Source organism: Melospiza melodia, chromosome 2 (assembly GCF_035770615.1).
Source record: "Melospiza melodia melodia isolate bMelMel2 chromosome 2, bMelMel2.pri, whole genome shotgun sequence".
In the NCBI taxonomy this organism is placed as follows: domain Eukaryota; kingdom Metazoa; phylum Chordata; class Aves; order Passeriformes; family Passerellidae; genus Melospiza; species Melospiza melodia.
The window spans coordinates 63881653-63893369 of NC_086195.1; the positions used below are offsets into that span (position 1 = coordinate 63881653).

At 43.9% G+C, this 11717-nt stretch overlaps 1 protein-coding gene across 1 annotated transcript; it reads left to right on the top strand.

Annotated features, from left to right (window-relative positions):
- The first annotated feature begins 8604 nt into the window (after window positions 1–8604).
- LOC134415122 (epidermal differentiation-specific protein-like) lies at window positions 8605–9332 on the top strand. Its single transcript, XM_063150422.1, has one exon. It carries the CDS (start codon window positions 8605–8607, stop codon window positions 9133–9135), a length of 531 nt encoding a protein of 176 aa, XP_063006492.1. The 3' UTR covers window positions 9136–9332.
- The last annotated feature ends 2385 nt before the right edge of the window (window positions 9333–11717 follow it).

Consider the following 11717-nt stretch of genomic DNA (forward strand, 5'->3'; position numbering starts at 1 on the left):
CCCTTTTAACCCAGGTTTTGGTTTATTGATAGCTTGCATACAGATGAAGCTTAAAGGACCTCTTTTTGCTGTAGCCCCAGGCTTCAGTTCAGTGAGCCAGCAGAAGAGCCTCTCTGTGCCAAAATCTCTTTTTTCTTGCTCAGGTTTAGAGGTCAGTGATGCACTTTTTTTTTTCACATTCTGGCCCTCTCTTCCCTCTCTGCAGAGAGGGAAATTGTGTTACATTTTATCACCAGTTTAAGGAATCTGACTGCTGCAGTAGTCAAGGCTGGGGGCTTAAATAGGAAGGACTGCTCCTTCCTGTTCCATCAGGGACCTGTTTCTTCATACCTCAACCTCACAGGCTTGTTTCTCTCTCTCTGCTGGGATTAGTATTTGCTGTGTATTTTCTGAGCTTTATTTTTCCCTGTATCTCCCATCCAGCCCTGTGGCACTGAGACCTACGCACCCTGTTCTGAGACTGCTGTAGTGCGTGCAAAACAACCTGCTGCTTTTGCTGTCTGAAAGGAAGGGAAATGCTACTTCTGTGTCCTGCTTGCCCACACTGCTGGCCAGCAATGTGTTTTGGTTTTTACTTATTTCAGTTCTCTGTCAGATTCTTTGCTTGGTGAAAGAAAAAACAATGCCTATGTTGTGCCTCACTTGCTGTCTAGTTGTTCTCCCTTCCCCACTTCTCTCTGCTGTTGCTCTCACCGCTGGTTCCCTTTGCCTCTTTGGTGCACCACATTCCTCTCTGTTCATTTTCCCATTACCATTCCTTGGCTTTTCCTTGTTCTCATCCTCAGATTTTCTTAGTGCTTCTCCTCTCCTAGGTTTCCTAGTTGCCTCAATTTCCCTTGCAATATCACTTAAACTCTTGACTTTGTGTTGGTGTCCTTCCCTATCCCCCATTTCCCCCTGTCCCTGCTGGTAGTTTGGCTGTTACCATTTGTTCACTTTCCCTGGAAATTGTTCTCACTTTCTTCCCCCTGTCCCTGCTAAATTATTTCACAGCATTGCTGCTCTACCTTTTGCTGAGGCTGAACCTTCACCTAAGCAGAGTCCCTGTTTAGTCTCCCCAGGGCTGAGTGAAGATTGAGCTGCCTTTCTCCAGGTCCTGTGTGCCTGTCCTGTTGAGAGCTGCCTTTGGAAGTGGGCTGTTGATGCAGTGAACGCCAGCTGGCTCACTGGACCTGCATTCTGGTTCCATGCATCATTTTTGTCAGTGCTCTGCTGCCCTGTCTCTGGTGTCCAAACCCAGCTTGTGCTAATGCTCTGTGTGCATAATTTTGTTTGCATTTCCGGCCACATCCATGTTTTCTGTTACCAAGCTCAGTTGTACAGCAGGGGTGGGTAGCTGGTACCAAACATTTTGGATTAATGTAAAGGCAGTGAGGGATGTCCCTAATGTCCCTAATCCAACCTCCTGCTCACAACAGGCCTAACCCTAATGCTAGATTGGGGTGTTGAAGACCTTATAAATGATGGTGCACTCCAATTTTTTCACTTCTCCCAATGCTCAGAACGGTGTCAGGGTTATCACCACTGAAAATTTGTAAGAGATCCCAGCACGATCTTTACCAAATTCTTGGGCTTACAGGACACTAACCTTTCATAGAGCCATAAGTGAGTGATCAAAGAGGGTAGTTCAGCACATGCTTTTCCACCCATATTTCTTAATATGTTTCTGCTGTATTTCTTCCTTCAGTGTTGTATTTATTTGCTGCTTAAGAACCCAAGAAGTCATAGAATCTCTTGGTGATGGCTTTACCACCCAGCCAGCCAGAAAATGAAAATGTGCTTTCAGGTCCTTATACCTCTAGCCACAGTGCTCCTCATGAGCTTCCATCCTTATCAAGGAAGTGGTTGTGCTGTCATTGTTTAGTCTGCTTCACCACTGCAGTTTCCTCTCTTGAGCTGCTGAGCCTCATTACAATTCTGAGTTTTCTTGAGTTGCAACTCCCTGAGTTCAAGTTTCGGGTCTCAGGCTCTTGCCTGTTGTGCCTGTGTGTGCTGAGGTCTTTCTGGTCTGGAAGGTCTTCAGCCTTTCTCCAGGGGAATGGCTCTGGGGGTTGTGACCTGATGTGAGTCTTCATGGGAAGAGCATCAGGCAAGCAGATAGCAGCTAGTCTCATTTTCTCTAGGAATCTACTGTTTGAAATGATGTCTGACTCAGAAGTTGCATCAGTATGTTTGTCTTAAAGCCTTTGGTAATTTTTTTTTCTGCCTGTGACTTGTTTTTTTAAACCACAGTAGTGCCTTTGGTCTTCATGATGTCTTGTGGATGCACACAAGAACTGTGTTTAAATTCCTGAAGTATTTTCTTTTGTGTTTTAAGCCTGCTGCCTCTTCCTTTCTGGTCTCCTCTTTCAGTTTCTGCAAGACAGCAAATAAAACCGTCCTACTGCAGTCCACATGTCCCCAGGGGGAGCCCTTTTCCCAACCTCTCTTCCCCGCTCCTGTATCTTTTCTATTTTTACTGTGTTCTTGCCAGTACTTCCTTCGTGCCCTAGCCAGCCTCAGAGCCCTGACCACACACACTCTGCCACTTTCTCTGCTCTGAGTGGGCCCCTGCTGCTCTGAAGTCTTTGGCACGCAAGGAAGGTCTGATAGCAGCACAGCAGCTCTTCCACCTGCAGCAGCCAAGTGGCACCAGAGGCAGCCCTGCCAGACAGGCCTCTTGGCCAGAGCAGACTCTGGCAGCTTCTCTGAGTCGTGGTCCCTTGATCGCTTAGGAAAGTGTTCTTTTGCACCCTCAGGGGAGAAAGGAAACTTTCCCGTCACTGCTGTGTTGAGTATAGCAAAGCATTGTCTAATATTTTCTGGTGTTTTTTAGATGCGTAGTTTGAGAAATGTAAAATTTTAAAACTCTACCTGTCCACGACTCTAACAAGAGTCGTAGGTGTAGAGATACTCTGAAAAATCGGATGCCTGGTGGTTTGTGTTTTTTCTGAAGTGTGTCCGTTGCTCCGTCGCATTTCTGACGCAGAAGTGACACCTAGTGTTGAATCGAGGGCAGGTCCGTGCCTGCCACTCGTGCTGGGGTGGGGATACCAAAGGGTTTAGGAGCACAGCTTGCTAATTAAACACGAAAGGAACAAAATGCTGGCTGAATTTTCTAAACGTGCAGCTGTAGATGCAAAATGTGGTGCTGGGAAGCCAAGACCTTTTAAAGGTCTGTGGTGCCTTTCCCTGGCTTCTCCCCACTGCTGAGCATGGGTCTTGTTTTTTGGGGAGTCCAGCTTAGCAACTGTTCCGTGGAAAACGATTTGTAGATTTATTAAAAAACCCAAACCCCAACCCAGCTGGGTTCTGGCGTTTTGTACTAGCAGTTACTCACAGACAACCTGTTGCTTTTTCCTTCATGCGGGAAGAGGAGACTTGGGAAAGGACATAATAGTGAGAAAAGATCTTCAGTTTGTTTTCTGACATCTGTGTGTTGTCTGGTGGGACTTATAAGGTTTTTGTCAGTCTGTGTTTGCTGTGCCTCTCTTTCCAGCATAATTTCTTTGGAGCTTACTCCCTCTGTTGTGACTGAATATGCAGCAATCATCCAATAGGATTCTGTCACCTCTCTTTTTGCTGAAAAAGTGGTCTTCAATTTGCTCTACTGAAGAGCAGCAACTGGGAAGTGCAGCAAACAGAGGAGAGCAAAAAAAGGGGAGTTTGTGTGAGATAGATGCTAGGCAAAATAAGGGCCTTTTTTTTAATTCCCCCCGAAGGGTTTGGTAGTGAATATTTATTAGCATGTAAGCTGTTCACAGTTTTGGGTTCTGTGGTCCAGTGGCATGTTCCTATGTTGCATTTTTGGGAGCTGTTTTGCTTGAGAAATAGAAGTTGGAGAGTGAAAAGTGGGAAAGAAACTTTATTTTTGTGATGAAGAATTACATTACTAGCACTAACGACTGCTAAGTGAGTAAAACCCCAAAACCACCTTCTACAACCACAAAACCAAACCTCCAAAATGAAGGAACCAGTGTTCTGCTGCCTTGAGTCCAAAACTACCAGAGAAAAACAGCAGACAGAAACTGGGGAGGTATACCTCATGTGTGATTTTATTGGTTTTTTAATCCTCTTGTTTTAAAGTAAGGAGTAAAACCAGATGATTACTGAGATACAAACTGAGATATCTGCAGTGATAGAGCAGGATAGGAGCACAACAGGATCTAGTGGTTGAAGGAGTTTGTTGTTAATTAGATTTTTCTGCCATTGTACCTTTTCCAGCACTGTGAAGTGGGTGCATATGTGACGTCCACAGCTTTAAGTGAAATTGTTTTATTACCCTGCAATCTAGTAGTAAATAGTCTCTAAATAAAGAAAGAAAGAAAGAAAGAAAGGAAAAAAAACCCAGAAAACCAGTTTTATGAAAAAGACGAAAATATTTTAGGCTTTATTCTTCCCTTGCTGGAGTGTTTTTTGCATAACTGTACATTTTCAAAGCATCTGAGTGTCATTGTTCATCTTGCTCCTTCTGTTGCTTTTCATCTGCTGAAGGCAATAGAGGAAGAGGGGTTTATCCTCCTTCTCTTAGCTTTTCACTTTTGTCTGACACTTTCAGATTTTGAGATACCACTGTTTCTGCAGGAGCGGGGATAAGAGGAATTTTAGGAAACATTGTTTCCCATAAATTTGCTCCACCCGAGGTGCTGTGTCCAGCTCTGGGGAGCTCAGCACAAGTCTCAGGCCATGGACCAGCTGGAATGAGTTCAGAGGACAGACATGAAGCTGATCAGAGGGCTAGAGCACCTCTCCTGTGAGGAAAGATTGGGAGAGCTGTGGTTGTTCAGCCTGCAGAAGGCTGTGGGGTGACCTTATTGTGGCCTTCCAGTATACAAAGGGGTTAAAAGAGAGCTGGAGAGGGATTTTTCAACAAGGGCACACAGTGGGAGACAATGGGGAATGACTTCAAGGTTAAAGATGGCAGGTGTAGTTTAGATATTAGGAAAAATTCTTAACTGTTAGGGTAGTAAGGCACAGGAACAGATTTCCCAGAGGAGCTGGCAATTCCCTATTCCTGGAATAGTTCAAGGCAAGGTTGGATGAGACTTTGAGCACTTGGTTTAGTGGAAGGTGTCCCTGCCCATGCCAGGGGGGTTGGAATGATCTTTAAGGTCTCTTTCAACCCAAACCATTCTGTGATCCATAAGGAATGAAAGCAAACAAACCCAACCCACAAAGAAAACTCCATAAATTTTTCCAATATCAACCCCTCAGCCCCACCCTGTGGTGCTCTGCATTGTTCAGTGACTGACTTCCTTGTGCATGAAGCACCATATAGGTGAGATTAACGACATTAAATGCCATTTAGTTTTCAATCCAATAACACTAGGGCAGATGGTCAATGACAACCAGGAACTCATTGCTTTCTGTGAACCTGGGAGTACAGAGATCCTTTACCACGCTTTTGCAGTAGCACAAAAAACATGGCAAAGCATTCCATCATGGAGCATTCCATCATACATCACATTTTGATTTTCCTCAAAGCCACGAAAAGCCCCACTGCTGGCTTTGGTGCTCTGCAGGGAGTATGTGCATGGCTTAGGAGTTTTCACTGTTGGCTGAAACGTAAAATTGAGAAATGTGAACTACTCTGTACCGTAGCTGAGATACACACAGACTTGGGCTTTGTGATGCCTTCGTGGCTCATACATTTGGTCAAAGGTGCTTTCTGAGTCTGCAGGTTCTAGGAAAGATGGGAATGTTTAATTCATTATTAAGTATGTCATTACACATTATTTGGATTTTTTTCAGAAACACAAATAATAATTTAATGAGCAAAACACATTAGCAAGCTAAAAAGAATGAAATGTTGTTCATTGGCAGTGCAAATCCATCCTATTCTAGGCTGTTTTAATCCCTCTTTCAAGCATTCCTCACATTCGGGTGCTCATTCTTCATCCATTCTCTTTATCAGACACTGGATACAATGATTCAAGAGTGGAATGGGGTATTCCCTTTTCCAGCAGCACTGAATTGTAGGCTGAGGTCACTGCAACACACAAAAACATGTCCTAAAGGTGTGATTTGCCTGTTCAGAAAAGGGACTTCTCATCTAGCTGTTGCTATAAAATGAGGGCCTGTTTATCTTCAAAACCCCAAAATTTCAATTTACAAATTTCAATTGCTCTGCTTCCAACCTCTGCAGAGCAGCAAAACAATGGACCACATGGAAAAACCCCCAAAGCCTCAAGTGTTTTAATGCTGGCTTACTTTCGTGATCTGGCACATGATGGGCTCAGCCAAGCACCAGTGAAAGAGATACAGCATGAGGATTTGGCTGGATCTGGTGTACAGGCTGCTTGTTTTGCAGGGATGAGCTATCTCCCTTCCCAGCTCCCCATCTTCTCCAGTTACTTCCTACCTGACAGAGCAGGGGTACCTCAGGTGAACTAATGAAGATCCTATTGCTTTCTCCAGCAGCAGAACAGCTTTCTGACATGCTAGCCAATGAACCTGTCTGAAAATATATTACAGAGTGAACCCGAAAAGAGAAGAAAAGAAAGAAAAATATTGCCACTGCAGCTCTGCCAGAGCCTCCTGGCCCTGCTTTAACAGCTCTGCCTCCCTGCAGCTGCTGAAGTGGCTACATAGGTGAGAAAGAGGAAGAGAATTTAATTAAACACTTCTTAAATGCTCCCTCTGTCAAGTGGACATGTCCCACCAAAATCCTTTCAAAAATTAAAATTGATTATTATATTTTCTTCACAGGTAAAGAAAAATTTGCAAGAGGCAGAAAAATTCTATAGCCTGTGCGTCACAAGGTACTTTGATACATTTTTATTACTGTGATTAATCTGCTTCTGGAGGAGAAGGACAAACAAGAAGCAAAGTTCTAAGGTTTTATCAAGGGTTTATGCTTCAAGAGACTTTTGATCCCAAGCAATAACATGACTGGTTGTAGAAAGATCAAAATTGAAATAAAATAGTTAATGATTTTTGTTCACTTATTGACCATTTCTCATTTCTGTTGGGTGATGTGTTGCACAAGACTTCTGAGCCAGCTATAAAGGGAGGCAGGTGAGATGCCCTTCCCAAACCACAGCCCTGCACTGGAGGAATTGCCCTCAGCTCTCGCAGCCCTGCAGCTGACAGCAAGGTAAGAGGCACCCTTGGCACAGGAGAGCTGGAAGGGCTTCTTGGGCAGCTGCTGTGAAGTGCAGGGCAAGGGCAGGAGGCTTTAGTGCGGGGCTGAGAGCTGCAGCACAGCCGTGAGGCTCTGCTGTGTGCGTGTGCAGAGACTGAAGCCATCTCTCAGGGCATGAGGAGATGGATGGCTGCTGCAGGAGAGACAAACCTGACCCAGGGACAGCCTGGAGGGGGCCACTGATACACAATTCTCAGATGTGAAAGTGAAAATATTCTACAAATTTATCTTGGTCATGGGATCTTTATGTTGTATCAGCAAAATTAAATGGGTCATTATTCATTCTTTTTCTACAGGTAGAAAGTAATTATAGTAGTGCCTAATCATTAGGCACTAATCAGTCAGTGAGTCCGAGCTCATGTCCTCTCAGCCTCCATATATGCTTTTATAACTGTGAAAAAATACATGGTTTTAATCACATGAAGTTTTTTTTCTAAAAAAGTGAGGTTTAAGCGATTCATATTTTTAAATTATGATGCACATTTCTTACATGCTTCTGCATGTTACTGTATTACTGTGGCTTTCAATCTTACTGGGGATATCAGTCTTTTCCCATCCCTTCTCAGAATCAGCTAGAGGAATGGCTTTTTTAGTCCCATTTATTTGCCCTGAAATGTAAATCTTTGCTTCAGTAACTGTTACATGATTTAGAGAGAGAGAGCTGCTATCATAACTGACTGCTCATTACTATTCCTGCAGCTGTTGCTGACAAACACTGTGGCTTTTTAACTGTGGGGAATTAGATATGTGTATTGGTAGTAGTGTTAGGAAAAGACATTTCAAATCTGAAATTTAGTCTGATTTAAAGAGCTGATGCTTACAACTTGATTGCTTCTTAGTGTATGTCAAGAGAAGGAATCTCTTGATTTCAGTAAAATTCCATATAAAAAGAGAAACAAGGTGTTTCAGTGAATGTAAAGTTCATTTCCGCCCTTAAAAGATAGGTTTTCCCCCCTGATTTTGTGTAAAAAATTCACTTCCTTTTAAAAATTAGTTGCATGTCTCACTACTTTTATATTGCTTTCTATGTGGCCCAGGAAACCTACTCTAAACAATGAGTGCCAGTTTCTAAAATATTTCTCAACTGCAGCGTCAATTATCAACAGAAAGATTTATCATGAGTTGTATATTTTATTTTGTTATTATTTAGAGTACACCAATAAGATGTTAAAATGCTCAGATGTGCCTTGCATGTATACATATTAAATGAAACTGGACTGTTGTGGTGTACAAATCTCATTTTACTTTTTTCTTCCAAATTGAAATTCTGTGTTGTGCCCTCACTCTTTCACAGCTGCTGCTATTTTTATCTTCTGCTAAAATTGTTTTACATTTCCTTTTTACATTTTGTCCCCTCTGGTTTCCAGCATTTCATGTCTGGTGTGTAAAGGCCTCTTACAAGCATTGCTTGTTTTCTGTTTTCATTTTCTGTAGGCTGCCATCCAACAGCAGAAAATCCAAACCCTAGGAGCCTTGCAGAGATGGGAAAAATCATTGTTTATGAGCATGCCAACTTCCAGGGTATGTCCAAAGAATTCCACACCAACATTGCCAACCTAAAAGATGCAGATTGGAATGATTGTATCTCCTCAGTGAGAGTAATCGGCCATCCTTGGGTGGCTTATCAGCATGCAGACTATAAGGGACAGTTACTGGTACTTGAGGAGGGAGATCATGACTTCGTTGGCAAAAAGATGAATGACAGGATCAGCTCTCTGCAGGTGATCACTGAAAATCTGCACAATCCCCAGATCACTCTCTATGAGCACGCTGATTATCAAGGGAAGAGCAGAATAATAAGAGAAGCAACCAATCTGACCAGGGGACATGACGATAACACCACATCTTCACACAAAGTTCAGAAAGGTGTCTGGCTGCTCTGTGAGCACGGTGATGGAAGTGGATTTCAATACATTGCACGAGAGCACGAGCACCTTCCAAATTACAAGGCAATCAAGTTCAACGACAAGCTTTCCTTCCTGCGCCCCCTGCGCCCTGGCTGTGGCTGTTAGAATGCAAATCCTGCAGCGCTGAGAAAAGATGCAGTCCCGGCAAGAAATCTGACACCCAGATATCTGCCTCTGCTTGTGTCACTTTTCCCCCAGTGTCACAGGACCACCGAAAGGGAGAGCTCTCCTGCCCCACAAACAGCCTCTGCCAATGTCTGTAATCCATTTTGTGTTGGTGCCAATAAAGAATCTTTTGCAATCAGCAGTGGGTTTATTTTATGCAGTGTTTAGTGTACATAAACATTTCACTTTCATGGAGAGATGTCTCTGTGTATCCAGAGAATGTTTTGTGTAGTCACTTGCAAATATTTTTCATGGATCTGTCCTGCAGAATTTTATCTCCTTACAGTTTCACTGTCCAGAAACATTGCAACCAGACTAAAGAGCTTGGTAACCATTTTAATTATTGCTGTGATTAAATTATTGCTAAGCCAACTTTTACCTGTACCCAGTATTTAACTACCCCATGTATCTTAAGGCATTGATCATAAAATCCTAGAATCCTACAAAGTCTGAGGTTGGGAGATGCCTTAAAGATCATTCCAACCCTCCTGCCATGGGCAATGACACCTTCCACTACACCAGGTTGCTCCACCATCCAGCCTGACCTTGAATACTTCCAGGAACAGGAAATCCACAACCTCTCTAAACAGCCTGTTTCAGAGCCTCATCATCTTCATAGTAAAGAACATTTTCATATGATCTAATTCCTAAGTCTCTGCTACTTTAATTCAAAACCATTCTATTCTCATCTTATTACTACTTGCCCACTTAAAAAACTGCTCCTGCTCTTTTTTTATAAAGCGCCCTCCAAGAGCTGGAAGGCTGCAATGAGGTCTCCCTGGAGCTCTCCTTTCTCTGGGATGAACAACCCCAGATTTCTCAACCTGTCTTCATTGGAGAGGTGCTCCCGGCCCATGACCACCTCCCACGTCTGTGCTCCCATGTCTGGGATTGCCCCAACCCAGGTGCAGCACCTTGCACTTGGGCTTGTTAAACTTCATGAGGTGAGTATGGAATCACTTCTCAAATTCGTCCATGTTCCTCTGGATGGGATCCCATCCTTTTGTTGTGTCAGCTGCATCCCTCAGCTTTGTGTCATCTGCAAACTTGCTGAGGGTGTCATTGACAAAGATCTTAAAAAGCACTGGTCCCAGAACAGAGCCCTGATGGACACCAGGTCTGCTTCTGGACATAGAGCCACTGACCACAACTCTCTGGCTGGGTGGATATTTCCCAAATAGTGCACCCTTCAAACCTGTGTATCTCAGTTTGGAGACAAGGATGCCACGTGGGACCATGTCAAAGTTCTTACGGAAGTCGAGGTATGTGAGTGAAATTGGTTGGATTTCCCCTTGTTGATGGCTGCAATCCCTCCAACACAGATGGCCACCAGATTGGTCAGGCATAATCTGCCCTTAGTAAAGCCATGCTGGCTGTCTTGGATCACCTTCTTGTCTTGCATGTGCCTTAGAATTGCTTCCATGGGGATCTGCTCCATGATCTTCACAGGCATAGAGGCGAGGCTCACTGGTCTGTAGCTCCCCAGATCTTCCTTTCTCCCCTTTTTAAAAGGGGAGAGTGATATTTCCCTTCTTCCATTCATGAAGAATTTCACCTGAAGGCCATGACTCTTCAAATATGATGGAGGGTGGCTTGGCAACAACACCAGCCAGTTCCCTCAGGACCCTGGGATGCATGTCATCCAGTCCCATACACTTGTGTCTATTCAGCTTCATCAGGTGGTCTCAAACCTGCTCTTCACCTACAGTGGGAGGGACTTCTCTCCCGCAGTCACTACCTGCAGCTTCAGCGACTCCAGAGATGCTGGAAACCTGACTTCCAGTGAAGACTGAGGCAAGGAACACACTGAGTACCTCAGCCTTCTCTACATCCATTGTGAGGCAGAGTGGAAATTTTCCAGGGTAGAAATCCATTTTGATTTAGGTGGAATGTACATCTTTAAGTATGTAGCTTGCTGTGTTGTCTGACTGCAAAAGCCTAGGCTCAGAGAAACTGCTTCAGTGAAGGGCAGAGATAAGGGAGAGGGAGACAGAAGGTGATAGAGAGAGACAGAGAGACTGCTGTGAGAGCAGGTCAACCTGACCTAGGAATTCTTTCTGATAAAAAAGAACTAGCGGCAAATGTCACGCGAAATTCGTAAAAATGAATATGTATCAACCTATTGTGAAATTGTATGCATATGTATTTGAGAGGGAGATAAAAAGAGACCTGAAGTTCCCAGAGGTACACATGTCATTTTAAGGGAACGATTCCCACATGCGTCCAGTGCTGTAATAAACACACCGGCTTTACAACTTTCACAAAAGTTGTGGAGTTTTGTTTATCTCCACAAAACATTTGCCACCAGTTCTTCCTTCTTGTTTATTGGTGGGGAGTGGGCATCACACTCCACTTGGCCTTGTTTTTCTGCCCAGTGTTCTTGCAGAAGCCCTGGTGTGTCAGTCCACACAGGCAGGCAACTGGGACAACTACAAGCTTGTGGCTGGAACAAAAAGAGTGAGGCTATTTCCATTTCCATGGGCTTATGAGCACCCAAACTCTACAGGCCAGTTACTCTGGTG

What these genes read in the sequence shown, in the direction of transcription:
- LOC134415122 (XM_063150422.1), top strand. Translation starts at nt 8,605, where the DNA reads ATGGGAAAAATCATTGTTTATGAGCATGCCAACTTCCAGGGTATGTCC.